Here is a 17127-nt window from a genome sequence, read left to right as displayed (position 1 = left end):
GCCACTTTGCTAGCTAAAACACCGGTGTCGGCACATAAGGACGCTGTCATAGCCTGCCGACGACGTTGATTAGCTGCGTACATACGAATGTGAATCGCATTATTGGCTGGACTAGGGGATAAGGTTAGATTTTTTTTTGTGCGCAGAGACCGTGCCAGCAATGCGCAATTGCGCACGTGCGCAGCTTAGAGGGAACATTGAGTACAATGCATCAAATTTTGTACCGGAGCATAGTAGATGTTACCTTTTCTGTAAGGAGGCTTACACTAGACACCATATGATTATGGAGACCCAGTAAATACCAAAAGAAGTCCTACAGATCACCCTCGGTTTTACAAGTTACCTTGAACGTTGGACTCATGGGACCGTAGCAGTTTAATGACTCTTCGCCTTCACTGCTGTTGCAGAGAGAAATGGCAGAGCTTCTGTTTTCCAGCTCGCTCCACTGGTCTCTGCTGTCTGTCAGTCGCTAGGGAAAAACAGAACATTTGTATTTGATAGACAGATGTGCAGTAAAAGTACATTTCTGTCCTTAATTTGTATACACTGAAGGCAAGGTAAATATATGCCTCAAAGCAGTATAAAGCACATATTTGCATTGTTTCTTTAGAGTTTAAGATGATTTAAAATAATAAGCTTTCTTATTTCTTTAAGGCACATTAGTATCCACTTCACCCTTGGGTGGGGAAAAGCAAAACAAAACCAAATGTTGCTAGTTTTGGTATCGCAGCCTTTGTACATTATGGCAGAAAATTTTCCTAAGAGGATCAAGGTTTGTTTCCATAAAACACAAACCACAATTGTAACAAATAACTACCCCCCATCAAGGATACAATGACAGCATCTTAAACAATAACACTCCAGACATAAGCTGTCGTAGGATTAATGGTACAACAATATACCTCTCTGAAAGCGTAGCTGGCCTTTCAAATGTTGGCAGGGCTGGGTGTTGATGCATAATTTAATTTTGACACTTTCCCCCAATATCGCCCTTTTTTAAAAGTGTGAAACTTTTAAAACTTGTTTTCACTGTTCGCTCACACTGCATTAGTTGGTGGCAAAAGCCTAATGAATACCTGGCCTATTGCTGGTGATAAAAACTGGAATTTCCACAGCGCCTTACATCATTGGTGCTTTTGTCAGGCTCTGATTCATTTTGACACCCTCTAAGCCAAAGCAGCATTCTTTCACTTTATTGCTTCAGATCTGGAGCCAAATTCTATGAAATTGGAGTTGTTTAAAAAGCTTGCGTGTACTTCATGAAACACTTTTTATGAAACACTAGGGGAAACCGGACATTTTTCTGGAGCTATGTCAGTAAAGCACTGACATAGCTGCTTTGTAGATGTCTGAATAACAAAAAGAAATGCCTAAATCCCAACTTCTTAACATCCCACTATGTGAAACTGTTGGACACATTTGACAAATTGTGTGAGAGATTGAATCATGGAGGCAAAACTGAAGTTAGTTTGCCCTTGATGTTATTATCTCATGAAGATTTCATGAGATTCATTGTTTTTATGTGCACACGATGGATTATAAATGACATAGCCAAATATACAATTTAAAATTGTTTCCAGAAGAGTGTAATTCTAGTTGATTTGGAACCTGTGTGCTTGCTGCATGACATCCATGTCAACAATGTTTTATTGAAAATGGATCTTCAGTCTGCCTTTACTGAAAGACTCACAAACCTCCTGACATTTTCTGAGGTACCATTTTGCAAATCTTACATGAAAGTATGAACTTATTCTCAAGATAGCTCTACATTGATCTCATTGTGCAAAAAGGACAGTTACCTAAGTAAATTTAAATATAAAAATATATTTTATATGTAATATATAATACATATATTTTTAATTAATTATATATATATAATATATGTGTGTGTGTGTGTGTGTTCCTTACAATCTGTACAAAGCAAACCTTGTTTTGCAGTGTTCTTTCTTCTTCATTGTCCTCCCTCGCCTCATTCTTGTCATCCCTGTGTCGCCACTCCCTTGTGTGGTGGAGGTCTTCCTTCACTTCATGTGTCAAGTCCACCTCTTCCTCCTGTTCATCATCTCTTGGAGTCTGTCTGCTTTCTGTCGACCTCCACTCTTTCTGCAGAGTTGGCTGCACCTCTTCTTCTCTCTCCTGCTCATGCTTGTTATTCTCATTCTTCTCCTCCTGTTCCTTTTGCACCTCCACCTCCCCCTTCACCCTGCAGGCTTCTTCACTGTGGAAAAGATAATTACATTGAACTGACCAAAGTGTTGTGATCCAGACACATTACCACAAGTAAAAACCTTGGGGAAAACAACAAAGAAAAAAACTCTACACAACCTACACAAATGACTGCATTTCAAAATGCCATGCAATAGTGAACAAAAAAGTAAAATCACTTAAGTACTGTACTTGAGCAAAATGAGCAGGGTGTAGTAGAGGCTGACAGTCATACTGTGTGATTTCACCTCACATGATATCATCTTTCCCTAATGTTTTCTTAAAAATATAGCAATTATGTTACATTTTACAACAGCAGGAGAAAAAAAAAAAAAAAATGTTGAAGAAAAGTTAAAAAAAAAAAACATATTACTTTTCCTAAAACTTCTGCCTGGCTTCCTACAGAAACTACGCAAATAAATCCTAGTTGATTTTGGGATTAAAGCTTCTCATACTGCGGTATAAACCAACCAAAACAATTAGGTCTCTGTCGTAAAATCACTGGCCTGTGGGCTGATAAAATTCTACTGGAAGTAATGGAACCCACAAACCCACAAAGTCCTATAAAGACATGATGTAACACATTTAGAAATAAAGAAAAAACAGAGTGAACTCTTTCCACAGTGACCTTGCTGGATAGTGACAATTATAGTTTGTTCACATTTAACAGAAGATGGTTCTTTGCAATGGTCGGTAACATAGAAAATCACAATATTACTTCTGAGCGACAAATGTGTGTTAATTAATCAGTCTTTTAGAAACACTTTTTTAAAGCAGGCATTTGCAAAATATCACCACCAAAATATAATTTTGTATTATTGCAACAAGATAACCCACAATTTTCATGACTATGACTTATTTATTTTCCTATATTTTCATCAAATAAAGTTTGTACATTGAAGTTTTGTTTCATTCCTTTTGTTAAGCAAGCTCACTTCTAATTCTTTTTTCATTATTATTATTTAATTCTTTCCTCAACCCAAATGCAATATAGCAACATGCTATGTTATATTTTAGCTATATTTGTAGCTTTTTGTGTTTAAGAATTAGAGAAGATGAGTAATACTGTGTGTCTATTACCTAGATGGGGCACAGCAAGACATTAAAAAAAAAAAAAGAACAAGGAAAAAAAACTAACAGTGAGTAGGGAGCATATCGTGGCTTCATTGTTCCTGCTGCCAAATACGATGTCATATCTGCTGGCCGGCAGGTTGTGTGCTGCAACCTTGTGTCGTGTGCCAAGAAGACCGATGAGCTGTAAGATGTCCTGACTTCCTTTTTGTCATTCGAGGTCTATAAGAAGTCAAAAGCAGAGAAGAGAACACAACATCTTTAATAAATTAATGCTATATACCAAGAGTGTGCAAAAGATGTTTACATAGATCAGCTTTAATAGTGTTGAAGCTGGATGATGAGCTTGACTGTATTGGTACAACATTAGTTGAGTTTAGTTAGTTTAGAACTCAAAGGAATTATTACCTGCACATGTTGTATGATGGCATTATATTTTTAAATATTTCGACTTTTGATCAAGACTAAGACTAGGGATGGGTATCGTTTAGGTTTTATCCGATACCGGTGCCAAACCGGTACTTTTGAAACGGTGCCGGTGCTTAAACGGTGCTCGAACCGGTGCTTAAAGAATGGAAAACACAAAATTGGTCCAAAAACCTCTCATGTTCAGCTGGTTTTTTGTGAAAAGATAACAATGTTAGCCTTTTCTGCAGCTATAGGGCATATATGGTATCACTCTTGGCTGGAAGCAGTGCTTAAACAATGGAAAAAACACAAACTTTGTCCAAAAACCTCTCATGTTTAACTGTTTTCCACTTTTTCTTTGGTCATTTTAGCCTTTTTGGCCAGGGAGAAGGGAGTATCTGCCATCAAACAAGAAGACAGCCGCATGTAGCTATGATGATGTTTGCTAGTTCACCTTACATGCATTAATGTAATAACGTGGTTAGCCTACTCAACTTAAATTGCACACGAACAACATTAAGCTACTCACGCAGAGAAGAACGGCTGCTGCTGCCATCATCCTCATCATTTCTGCTACACTGGCAGGGCTAGAGGCCAGGACTCTCCTCTTCGGGTTCATGTTGCTAACTCCAGCTCCGATAACAGGCACCACACCCACAGACTCCGCACACCGAGCGCATCTACTGCGGGCCGCAGTAGATGCACTCGGTGTGAGGTCTCGCAGCAAGCTATCAAATACGGCGCATTTCTCGGCTTTTAAAAAAACGCTATGCGTCGCCAGGTGTTTCATCGGATTTGAGGTGTTACCTCCTTTGACAGTATCACCTTAAAGCACTTGTTGCAGGCTGCTGAGTTTGCATATTTTGCTGTGAAGTACAGCCAGACTTTTGACCGCTTCGCCTTGGGCATTTTTAATCTGTAGCTCTGCTCTAAAAGAACGTACGTACCTGGGCCCGCCTACTATCCCGGAAACGTAAAATGATTGGCTAGAATCTAAAGTGTATCACAGCTCAGGAAAAAAAAGCACCGAAATAAAGCACCGAAATGTGCGCTGCTTTTCAGTCTGGTTACTACCGTTTATGTCAGAACCGGTGCCATCATGGCACCGGACACCGGTACCCATCCCTAACTAAGACCATGCATTTTTTCTTAGCATTGCAATAATTATTTATTAGAATTAATTATTTTTCCCCCACATAAACCCCTAGGTTACAAGTTACGATTAAAAATCACTACAGGTAATAATAAACATACTTAAATTCCTCCTGTGCTTGCAGAGAAATTTCCCTAACAATCATTATGTAGAGCATTATTAGTGTAAATGATTGAGCAACCAAAGTGCAGATTTGGGAACCATAACAGAGTGTAGATATGAATGTCATGGTAATTTGAGCTATTAATGATTTCCTTGAACTTTTTCCACTTTGCAAAGCAGATAAGCATTTAATGACTTCACTAAACAAGAATTGGTGCACAAGTTCTACAAAGCGTCAAAGGTATATAGACGAGATCAAATAATTATATACCCCCACTAATTTTTGGTTAAATCTCCCTCAGTAACTCACATCTTGCCGGGATGGTTTTAGAAGTCATTAGATCCAAGTGGTTGTCATACTTCTTGCTATATATTTGTCTCAGTATTTGAACTCTACCAGGGCCTGGCAGAACTGGTAGAGCTCATTTAAAATTGTTGAATTCTCGGCACTGATCTGGCTTTTAAAACAAACTTTCAATACGGTTGAGCTCAGAGCTTTGAGTGGGCAATTTCAGCAGCTTAATGTAACCCAGTTCCTAAAATCATCTCAAACAAAAGAGAAGAAAAAGTAAAACATTTAATGTTAATTGTTTCTGTTCTTGCTGTCCTTGTTTAATGAAAGTGAAACAAGATCAGAATATTTATTTAAACATAGAAGGGACGCCGATTATATATGATATGTTCTGGTCAAACAAGGGTTAAGTTTTCTCAGAGGGTTGATGAGCTCTGATGAGAGCCTATTGTTTTACTCCACTCCTCGCATGTCAGCCAATCGGTGAAGCTCTAGGCAGCTCTTGTCCCTCCTTAGTACCAGCTCCCAAGTTTTCACTCTCTTGCTCCTACAGCCGAACAGAGCAGGCGGACTAAAACGTTGTTATTGGGCAGAGCGAAACCGGAAGGTTTACTGAGCTGTGGCTTCACGTAAACGCTGAGCATCCACTCGACGGTGATCAGGTTTTTATATGGGACGAATCCAAAGACCAAGTCAGGGATTCCAGAACCCAGAGTGTTCCAGTGTTCACTGGATGGCGAGCCAACCCAAGATCCTAGGAGACGATATACATATACATGCACACTCATTTGCACATTGATGGACTACAATCCTCTACTGTACAAGTAGTACGGTAGGACAGACAATCACACACACACTCCTTGTCGGACGAATTCTTGGAATTGGAATACACCCGTTTGTCATGGGCCCCACTGGTACCATTTGGACTTAAAAAAAAGACTAATTCTTTTACTTTTGCACAATTTTATTTTATTCTATATTTTTTGCTACTTTGGGGGAAATTTTTATACTTGACATTCTGTTAAAACCTGTTGAAATACTGTGTTGTTTACAAATTTATTTTACAAGGCTTAACATCACTAAAGTACTTTTAAAGCCACACAACTGTGTTTGTCTGGTTTCTCTGCCATTTGTGTACCAGAGCTCTAAGAGTCGTTCTTAATCTTCTGATGCTAGCCCAAATTACTTATTACCTTGGTAATTATCCATTGGTACTCCACGTGCTACAAAAGTGGCGAGCCAGCCAGGAGCTCTTTGGTGCATGAATATCAGCAGTGAAACCTCCTTAAAGTGTGTATTGTCATTTAAACATCTTTTGCTATTGCCACAAGATGGATTTTGTATTGAGCTCAGGTATCAAAGTCCCCAATGCAGTAATTGTTAGTGGTATACTCAATTCATCGGATGATGAAGAGGTTCTTGACTTTTTGAAGCAGTATGGTACCTTTAGAGAAGTCCCAGTTGTAGATCCAAACTCAGAATTTTTCAAAAACCTGATCGTTGAGTACCGAAGTGGTAACTCCATTGATGCCTTAACTGATCTTTTGCCATACACATATGAAGTTGAAGGGAAGCCCGGTGTAAAATACCATGTAAGAGCTCTCTCCAGCGTTTACACTGCCAAGGTGGGTGGCAGTGCTACCAAATCCTACTTAGATTAAATAAAGCAGGTGGCAAAACTGAGTGGCAAAAGTTTTGAAGAGGTACTGAAGTCGATGATGACAGAGATCAGTGAAATCATTGGGAGTTCAGAGACCGATGATGAATGTATGCTCTCCTCCATGCAAGTTGATGATCCAAACAGGGAGAACCAGCTTCACCCCTCTCTTGAAACTTCTGAGATTGCACGCCAGCAGTTGTCTGAAGATCCACCACAGGTAGGATTGATTCAAGGTGGTACGGAGCCACACCTACTTGTTGATTTCAAAAAGAGCCCATTTAGTGTGGCAAACAGTTTCAACCCACCTGAAATTCAGAAAGTCATTGTGGAACACATCGTGAAGAAAGATGACTTGATTGCACATTCATATTCTCCAATGAGACTCCGCTCATTCTCTGGCAGGATCCCCAGACCCAGCGGTGAGACGGATTATGACACATGGCGTTCATATGTCAAATTTCTCAGGAAAGACCCCGCCATGTCTGAACTTCAAAAATCTAGAAAGATCTTTGAGAGCTTGTTGTCCCCTGCAGCTGACATTGTCAACAGACTGAGCCCAGAAGCTACACCTGAAACTTACCTTCAGTTGTTGGATGCAGCTTTTGGTACAGTGGAAGACGGAGAGGAGCTTTTCGCCCAATTCATGAACACTCTTCAGGATCCTGGTGAAAAGGCCTCTGCATATCTCTGCCGTCTTCAGGGCGCATTGAACCTCACTCTGAAGAGGGGAGGAGTCTCTGCTGAGGATGCCGATAAACACATTCTCAAGCAGTTTTGTCGTGGATGTTGGGACCACACCTTGCTCTCAAGCCAACCTCCAACATTCTCAGAACTTCTATTAATGCTCCGAATAGAAGAAGATAGACTGGCAGCTAAAGCCACATGGATGAATAAACACCTTGGCTCAACCCGGCAGCGGGTTGTGGCACACTGTCAAAAGACTTGCACCTGTAGTGAGCTACAGACAGTGACTCAATCTGATTCTGACCCGTTGAGGAAACAAGTTGCATCCCTACAGAGTCAGCTTACTAATTTGATGGCAGAGAAACAGAAGAAAAGCTTGAAGCCAATGGGCAGCTTGTACCTTACCTGGGTTATGTTGAGATTGGAATCACCTTTCCTAAAGACTTTCTTGGTGCTGAACTAGAAGTCAAAACGCTAGCTCTAGTAGTCCCAGACATCGGGACATTAACCAAGTCTTGTGTATTGATTGGAACAAACACTCTTGATGTAGTGTATGAAATGTACATAGAGGCAAACCCAGAGGGCTACCAACCCATTCCTCATGGGTACAGAACCGTACTCAAAGTACTGGAGTTGCGGCAAAAGCAATGTTCAGATGAAAACGTTGGATTAGTGAGGATGCGTGGCAAGGATGAAGTGATCGTCCAAGCTGGGAAAACAGTCGTTCTTGAGGGGACAGTATCAATCAGGAATTTTACACTGAGAGATCTGCCATGTTGGAATATCCTTCAGTATCTTCCCTGCCTGGGGGGCTTTTAGTGCAAACCTGTCTCCTTGACTTGCCAAGTAACCAGTTGTGCAAACTACCTGTAGTAGTTTCCAATGAGTCAGAGCATGACATTACCATCCCAGCTAAGAGTGTGATTGCAGAACTCACTGCAATACAGACTGTCCTATCTCACAAACAAATTGTGAGTGAACCATCAGAGTGTGAATCATCCAAGACCTCTAGTGTGACACTTGACTTTGCCGACTCTCCTATCCCTTCTGACTGGAAAGACCACATTACTCAAAAGCTGAGCAGTATGCCAGAGGTCTTTGCCCAGACTGATCTGGATTTTGGAAGTACCGACATGGTCAAACACCACATTAAGTTATTGGACGAAATGCCATTCAAACACAGAGCCCGACCAATTCACCCACACAACATAGAGGCTGTTTGAAAGCATCTACAAGAGCTTCTCACAACTGGAGTAATCCGCGAGAGCGAGTCCCCATTCTCCTCACCAATTGTTGTGGTCAGGAAGAAGAACGGTCAGGTACGTCTGTGTGTTGACTACCGTAAGTTAAACTTACAAACAGTGAAAGACGCATACGCCCTCCCAAGACTGGATGACACCTTCACCGCACTCTCAGGTTCCAAGTGGTTCAGTACACTCGATCTTAAGTCCGGCTATTATCAGATCGAAGTTGCAGAGAGTGATAAGCCCAAGACTGCCTTTGTCTGTCCGCTAGGTTTCTGGGAGTTCAACCGTATGCCACAGGGAGTGACAAACGCGCCAAGTACTTTTCAGAGGCTTGTGGAGAAATGCATGGGAGACATAAATCTGAAGGAAGTTGTTTTCCTGGATGATCTCATAGTTTTCTCCAAAACCCTTGAGGAGCATGAAGCCAGACTCATGAAAGTCCTGGAACGCTTAAAGGAGTATGGGTTAAAGCTGTCTCCTGAAAAGTGCAAGTTCTTCCAGTCCTCAGTTCGGTACTTGGGGCATGTTGTTTCTCAGCACGGAGTGGAAAATGACCCAGAAAAGACGGCCACACTTAAAACTTGGCCAGTCCCTCAGAACCTCAAGGAGCTGAGATCCTTCCTTGGGTTCTGTGGGTATTACAGACGGTTTGTTAAAGGCTACTCAAGTATTGTGAAACCGCTGAACGATCTAACGTCTGGTTATCCACCACTGAGGAAGCATTGCAAATCAAAAGGGAGGAGTAACTAGTATCATGATCCAAAGGAGCCGTTTTACGGACGGTGGACCCCTGCATGCCAGAAAGCATTTGAGGCTATCATTGCCAAGCTAACGTCGCCTCCAGTCCTGGCCTTTGCTGACCCAAAGCTGCCTTACATCCTTCATACAGATGCGAGCACTACGGGCCTTGGAGAAGCCTTATACCAGGAGCAGGAGGGACAGCTGCGGGTTATCGCCTACGCGAGTAGAGGTTCGTTGTGTAGTGAGTCCCGCTATCCAGCACATAAGCTAGAGTTTTTGGCTTTAAAGTGGGCTGTAACAGAGAAGCTGAGTGACTACCTCTATGGCAATCAGTTCACCGTTGTCACAGACTCAAACCCTCTGACCTACATCCTCACCTCAGCAAAACTCGATGGAACCAGCTACAGGTGGTTGGTGGCCCTCTCTACCTTCAATTTCAGACTCCAGTATCTTTCTGGGAAAAAAAAAGGAGATGCCGATGGACTCTCGCGTCGTCCTCATGGCAAGCTACCTGATGACCTTACATCTCAAAAAGAGAGAGACCGGATATGCCAGTTCGCAAAACAACATCTGTCAGATCCAGACAATATTGACTCAGTCGATCAGGATGTTGTTCATGCTATCTGTGAGAGACAGTTTGTTTATCATTCAACCACCTCTGAAGCTTTGGGTGATGATGCAGGTATATCCCTTGTCGAAAGTTTTGCCATTTCTGAAGATGCTGTACCTGACAGCTTTGAGCACGAAGAGACGTTGGGAGGCCTAGACATCATTCCCAAACTCTCACAGGCAGATCTCAGAGACAGCCAGAGATCTGATCGGTGCATCAGACATATTATCACCCAGATGGAGAGTGGGGAGAAACCCCCTCCCACATTGAGGAAAGAACTTCCAGACGCAGTCCTATTGCTGAGAGAGTTGAACAGGTTTGAGCTGTGCAATGACATTCTCTACAGAACACGCCATGAAGGTGGTAGTAAACATTACCAGTTGGTTTTACCTGAAGACCTGCGGGAGTCTGTGTTGACAAGCCTACATGACAACATGGGTCATATGGGAATAGAGCGCACACTCGATCTGGTCAGAGGAGGGTTCTATTGGCCGAGAATGTCCTCAGATGTGGAGAAAAAGATAAAGACCTGCCACAGGTGTGTGCGCAGGAAAACGTTACCTGAGAAGGCTGCACCTTTGGGGAATATCATGACGACAAGACCCCTTGAGTTAGTCTGCATGGATTTCCTATCCATTGAACCAGACAGCAGTAATATGAAAGATGTTCTTGTCATCACAGATCATTTTACTAAATATGCAGTCGCTATCCCAACATCGAACCAAAAAGCTCAGACTGTCGCAAAGTGTCTGTTGGACCATTTCATAGTACACTATGGCATTCCTGAAAAATTACACAGCTTTAATTCATGCGTACAACTGTACCAAGAACGAGGTGACTGGATTCACACCGTATGAGCTGATGTTTGGGCGTCAGCCATGGTTGCCTGTCGACTTAGCATTTGGTTTACCTGTGAGAGAACAACGAAACAAGTCACACTTCCAATATGTTAAGGACCTCAAATTCCATCTTGAGGAAAGCTATAAAACAGCTACACGGAGTGCTGCAAAGGTAGCTGAAAGGAACAAAACCAGATTTGACAAACATGTGACCACATCTACCTTGGAAATCGGGGACCGAGTGCTGGTCAGGAACATACGCATTCGAGGGAAGCACAAACTTGCCGATAAATGGGAGCAGACTGTCTACGTGGTGGTGAAATGAGCTGGAGACCTCCCTGTCTACACTGTTAAACCAGAGGGCAGGGATGGCCCCCTACGCACCCTACACAGAGACCTCTTACTCCCTTGTGGGTTCCTCTCTGCAGCCAAGGAAGTGAAACCTGAAGAACCAAAACCAAAGAAAAGGCCCAGAACGCGACAGACCACTCACAAAGACAATGAAAGAGCAGATCACCCCTCGGACGAGGATGATATTGTTTCAGTCCACTGGTTTGCAGATAGATCAGTGCCAAATGACTCGGCGTACATCGTCAAGCGAGATGTTCTGCTGACTCATAAATCAAGTCTTGGTCAAGATGATGTGACTGCGGATCAAGACAAGTTGGCTGGTAATACTCCAGGTTATAGGGAAGCCTCATATGAGGAAGACTTACCTGAAACGGAAAGAGACTTACCTGGAAATGACGAATCTGAAAAGGAAAGCGACTTACCTGGAAATGACGAACCTGAAAAGGAAAAAGACTTACCTTCTACGGATTGCCCTGACATGAGGGATGAACAAATCCTACTTCCCCCAGACATGTTAGGGAGTGATGAGGAAGGAGAGGACTTGATATTTGACAGAGAAACAGTAAACAAGGAGAGAGATGAACAAACAAGCAAAGAAATTCCTGTCCGACGATCTGAAAGAAGTCGCCAGCCACCAAAAAGGCTAGACTACCCTGAATTGGGAAATCCCGTTGTCACTGTGGTCAAATCATTATTTCAGGGTTTAACCACAGCTTTCATTGAATCTTTAAATGCTAAAGCTGAATTATTGTTCTTAGATGATGCAGTTCGCAGTAGGCATGCAAAGGTACTTGCATGAATTCCAGAGGGGAGGGTGTAACCCAGTTCCTAAAATCATCTCAAACAAAAGAGAAGAAAAAGTAAAACATTTAATGTTCATTGTTTCTGTTCTTACTGTCCTTGTTTAATGAAAGTGAAACGAGATCAAAATATTTATTTAAACATAGAAGGGACGCAGATTATATATGATATGCTCTGGTCAAACAAGGGTTAAGTTTTCTCAGAGGGTTGATGAGCTCTGATGAGAGCCTATTGTTTTACTCCACTCCTCACATGTCAGTCAATCGGTGAAGCTCTAGGCAGCTCTTGTCCCTCCTTAGTACCAGCTCCCAAGTTTTCACTCTCTTTCTCCTACAGCCGAACAGAGCAGGCGGACTAAAACTTTGTTATCGGGCAGAGCGAAACCGGAAGGTTTACTGAGCTGTGGCTTCACGTAAACGCTGAGCATCCACTCGACGGTGGTCAGGTTTTTATATGGGACGAATCCAAAGTCCAGGTCAGCGATTCCAGAACCCAGAGTGTTCCAGTGTTCACTGGATGGCGAGCCAACCCAAGATCCTAGGAGACGATATACATATACATGCACACTCATTTGCACATTGATGGACTACAATCCTCTACTGTACAAGTAGTACGGTAGGACAGACAATCACACACACACTCCTTGTCGAACGAATTCTATTGGAATACACCCGTTTGTCTGAGAAACTGAGATTTTTTAAAACTCTTTTTTTCCGTTTACGTGTGGACGAGGAATACAGAGTCCATCACGCAATGTCAAAGGTATGTGCCTTTTTTCACGTCAGCTGTGCGCCACGTTATTGCTTACAGGAGATGAATTGCAGAATGGCAGATAGTCAGATTAACAGTATTTTTTCTCTATCTTCAGGTTTTACACGCTTACATATAAACACGCAGTTACTGTCCCTCCATTTAGAAAGGCAGAGGCGTCACAGTGTAATTATTTTACATGTAATTGTTTTTTTCCTGTGTAATAATATTCAACACTGCTATCAGTACATTTTTCAAAAAAACATGCCTCTTTGTGCAAAATGGGTTTAAAAACATAAATAGCTGTGGGATACTGTTTGTCTGGGATTTAGACAGGGGGAACAAATCGTGGCAGGATCAGCCTGATGTTATTTTTATCCCACTGTAACTTTACTGTATAAAGAGCTAACATCTCCAAAATGTCAGGAATAGTTAGTCATTACAACAAGTGTTTGTGAACTAAAAATCAAGAACGTGGGATACTGTTTGTCCGTGATTTGAAGAGCCCAGCATATGCTCCCGATGAAGGGAAAAGCAATTCTGTAGGGGAGACCTACCTATTTTCTTCACCATATTTTCTAGTCTTTGGCTTAGAATGAAGTTGGTTTGGAAACATATTCAGCAATGCTTCATCTCCTGCTTTGCGTTTGTGTGGGTGCCCCGTGCTAGCGGTGTCCAAGTGTTGTTGTTTTTTTGTTTTTTCCCTTTTCATGCCCCGCCCCCCTGCAATGGCTCTGCGCCCCCCCTAGGGGGTGGGCCCCACACTTTGGGAAGGTCTGGGTTAGCCGATGATGAGCCGGAACCATGGAGGAGCGCTAACGGACTTCAGCCTGGGTTGAAGCCCTCCAGCGCTTCCCAGGAAGACGATGACAGGCTGGAGATCGGCCTGGACATCCATGGTTTGTCGGAGAATGAGCAGGAGAGCTCATTGTCTGCCCAGTGTGCCACTGCTGCTGCACCGGTTGGCCACGATGACACCTCTCTTTTTTTCCCTTTTTCACCGTGCTGCTGAGAAGCTGCAGACGGATTGGCCCTCTCCTCTGCTAGCTCAGAAGCCATCGCAGTTCAAGGGGTTTTTTCCTCCAAATGGAGCCCGCAATGGCCAAAATCCCTCAGGCTGGCACTGTGCCATGAGCTCCATCACCATGCTCCAGACGTGCCAGGCGATGTGCCTGGCGGAGCTCGGATCTCTGGTTCCTGATGACAGCCCGCTGGCACCTTTTCTTAACAAGGTCAGAGTCGCCACAGATTACATCCTCCGTGCGTCCTGCTGTGCAGCGCTCTCTCTGGGCAGAGGGATGCTTCGACAGTAGTGGCACAGAGGTGCGGCTGACCCTCTCTGACGTCCTGGATATGGACAGGGCTGTATATCTGTGTCTGCGGCTGGGTTATTCGGACATTCAAGCTCTGCGCGACATCATCCCCTGATGTCAGGCGAGGCCCAAGCCCCCAGCTAGCCCTCACAGGCCCGCCACGCCTTTGCCGACTGGCAAGAGACCAGTGGGTGCCTACTGCCGCAGTGGGTGTGCCGCCAGCGGGAGCACATCCTCCAGTCCGAGCTCCACGCCAGTCGGTCTGGAGCAAAGGCCCACCCTCGGGCCCCCGGTGGAACCCAACACCCAGAAGGAAGAAGCCTCAGCCCTCCTAGCTGTGGTTCCGAGTGGAGAAGGGGTCCAGCAGCAGGAAGACGCTACTTTTACCCCTCTGTTGCCGCCCAAAAGGTGCCACTTAAGTTCTCTCCAAGCACAAACCCCCTGCACACAAAATGCCTCAGGTTGTAACTCCCTGTTCAGGTGTGTCAAATGTTCAGGTGACCACATCAAGTGTCCCCGCTGTTTTTCATTGTTGTGCCCCAACACAAAGGTGTGAATATACATGTTCCCATGTTACAATCAATAAAGAGTGTTGTTTATCCTCAAACAATCGCAAATGCTCAGCCTGCAGGCAGAATGAGCCAGGTCAGGCAGGTGATGCATTCCCCTGCAGACACACTGGGGGGCGACAACACACCGCCGATGGTGCCGCAGGTCAGCTGGCTGGCTGCTCACTTCCCTCAGTGTCACGCTTGCGCCCCCTCTCCATGGGTGTTGTGAACCATTGCCATGGGTTACCGGTTACAGTTCCAGGTCAAACTGCCTTGTTTCCGGAGAGTCGTAAACACTACTGTCGGCACCAAGGCAGGCATCATACTCAGGGACGAAATAAAGGCACTATTACAGAAAAGAGCAATACGAGTGGTCCCGGCTTCGGAGACAGACAAAGGTTTGCACAGCCGTTATTTTGTTGTTCCGAAGAAAGGGGGAGGACTTCATCCCATCCTCGACCTGTGAGTCTTGAACACGTATCTACGAATGTACAAGTTCAAGATGCTAACACTCAGACAGCTCTTGAATGCAGTTGGCCCGGGAGATTGGTTTGCCACAATTGATCTAACAGATGCTTATTTCCATGTGGCTATACACCTGAAACACAGGCAGTTTCTGAGGTTTGCATTCGAGGGCGTAGCCTACGAATACCTGGTGCTGCCGTTCGGGCTGTCGCTCGCTCCTCTGCGAAATTGGACGAGGCAGCGCTAGCGCCCCTCAGAGAGAGAGACATCCACATCTTAGCCTACCTAAACGACTGGGCTCTCGTAGCTTGCTCCAAAGAGCAGGCGGAGACACAGCTTTCACTGGTTCTGTCACACATTCAGACAGTGGGGCCGGGCTGCTGCATCGGGGCTCTTGGACTGGTAGGGGGTTGTTTTTCAAGGTGGTGTCCACAGATGCTTCCCTAAGGGGGAAGGGAGTGCTGTGCGAGGGTGCATCAGTGAGAGGGATCTGGTCCACAGCCCAGGGTGAGCTGCAAATCAACCACTTAGAGCTGTTAGCAGTATTCTTAGCTCTCAAACATTTTCGTCCAGTCCTGGAGGGCCAGCATGTCTTAGACAGGACGGACAATTCAACAGTGGTGTCTTACATAAACAGGCAGGGAGGGACATGCTCTCTTCCCCAGTTGAAGTTGTCTCGCTTTCTGCTGTTATGGTGCAGTGTTCATTTTCTGTCTCTAAGAGCCACCCATGTTCCGTGCACCTGAACCTGGGGGCGGAAAATGGAGGTTGCACCCTTTAATAGTGGCTCAGATTTGGGATCTATTTGGTAAGGCTCAAGTAGATCTTTTTGCCTCCAGGGTAAATACTCACTGCCCCCTGTTCTTCTCCATAATCGACCACAATGCACCCTTGGGCATGGCTAGCGCACCAATGGCCAGATGTGCTCCAGTATGTATTTCCCCCCAGTGGAAATGATATCTCCAGTTCTAGAGAGAGTGTGGCGGCAGTCTCTCTCTCTGATTCTAGTGGCCCCTTGGTGGCCCACAAGGTTGTGGTATGCAGAGATAATCAGCCTGCTAGCAGCGAGTCCTTGGCAGCTTCCTATCCGCAGGGACCTCCTCGCTCAGGTGGGAGGAGAAGTGGTTCATCCACGCCTGTGGCGTGATCTGTGCACCTTCATGCTTACCTCCTGAGAGGTCAAACTTGATTGCTAAGGGTCTGCCACCTAGTAGCAACAATTCAGAGCACTAGGGCCCCATCTACTAGAGGCTTGTATGCTTACAAATGGCAAGCCTTCGAGCAATGGTGCCAGGACCGCCACACTCTCCCATTTCAGTGCTCTATCCTTCCTGTTGCTTTCAGGTCAAATATGACCAATTTACAGCTTAAAGCACTCATAAATATTGTGTTTTACATCCTATTGCCTCAAGGCCTTATGCATCCTCCACACCATGTGCTAGAACATTTCACAGTGATTATCGCCTCTTTTGTTGAATTTTGAGTGTTTTAATCAACTTTGATTACGTCTTGATGCATTCTCAATCATCCAGGAAAATAAATCTCCAAAAGTTGATTCTGTTTGTCTGGACGTAGCGTTTTCTGGGAGAAATGTTTTGTCACTCATCCAAGTGACTTCTTCAGTCTCAGCTGACTGCAGGTTTCCCCAATCTTATAAACAGTACATTTGCATAATGACTGAAACCAGCCCACTGAAGGAACAATGGGCTGTGAGGTCGGTTCCTTAATCATAATTATGCAAATTCTCATGACCATTGATCAACAACCACTGACCAAAACCCACTGATCAAAGACCACTGATCAATGGCCATGAGTACCATTCACAGAGAGTTGGGGAATGGCTGCAATCACAGCATTGTAAGATGGCGAAAGATGTACCCTTAG

General features: G+C 44.2%; 1 protein-coding gene across 2 annotated transcripts in view; it reads right to left on the bottom strand.

Annotated features, from left to right (window-relative positions):
- Positions 1-17127, bottom strand: part of LOC146525043 (uncharacterized) — a 56165-nt gene that overhangs the window by 23561 nt on the left and 15477 nt on the right. For both annotated transcript variants that reach the window (XM_085163856.1, XM_085163864.1), the window contains exons 4-6: positions 3344-3498; positions 1927-2218; positions 344-469 (exon numbers count right to left, since the gene is read on the bottom strand). In XM_085163856.1, coding sequence (XP_085019982.1) covers positions 344-469; positions 1927-2218; positions 3344-3498 — 573 coding nt within the window. The remainder of the gene's footprint in view (positions 1-343; positions 470-1926; positions 2219-3343; positions 3499-17127) is intronic.

Source organism: Neolamprologus multifasciatus, chromosome 1, assembly GCF_963576455.1.
Source record: "Neolamprologus multifasciatus chromosome 1, fNeoMul1.2, whole genome shotgun sequence".
NCBI lineage: Eukaryota > Metazoa > Chordata > Actinopteri > Cichliformes > Cichlidae > Neolamprologus > Neolamprologus multifasciatus.
Note: the sequence above shows the minus strand (reverse complement) of the source record. Positions and strands in the feature narration are given on the sequence as shown.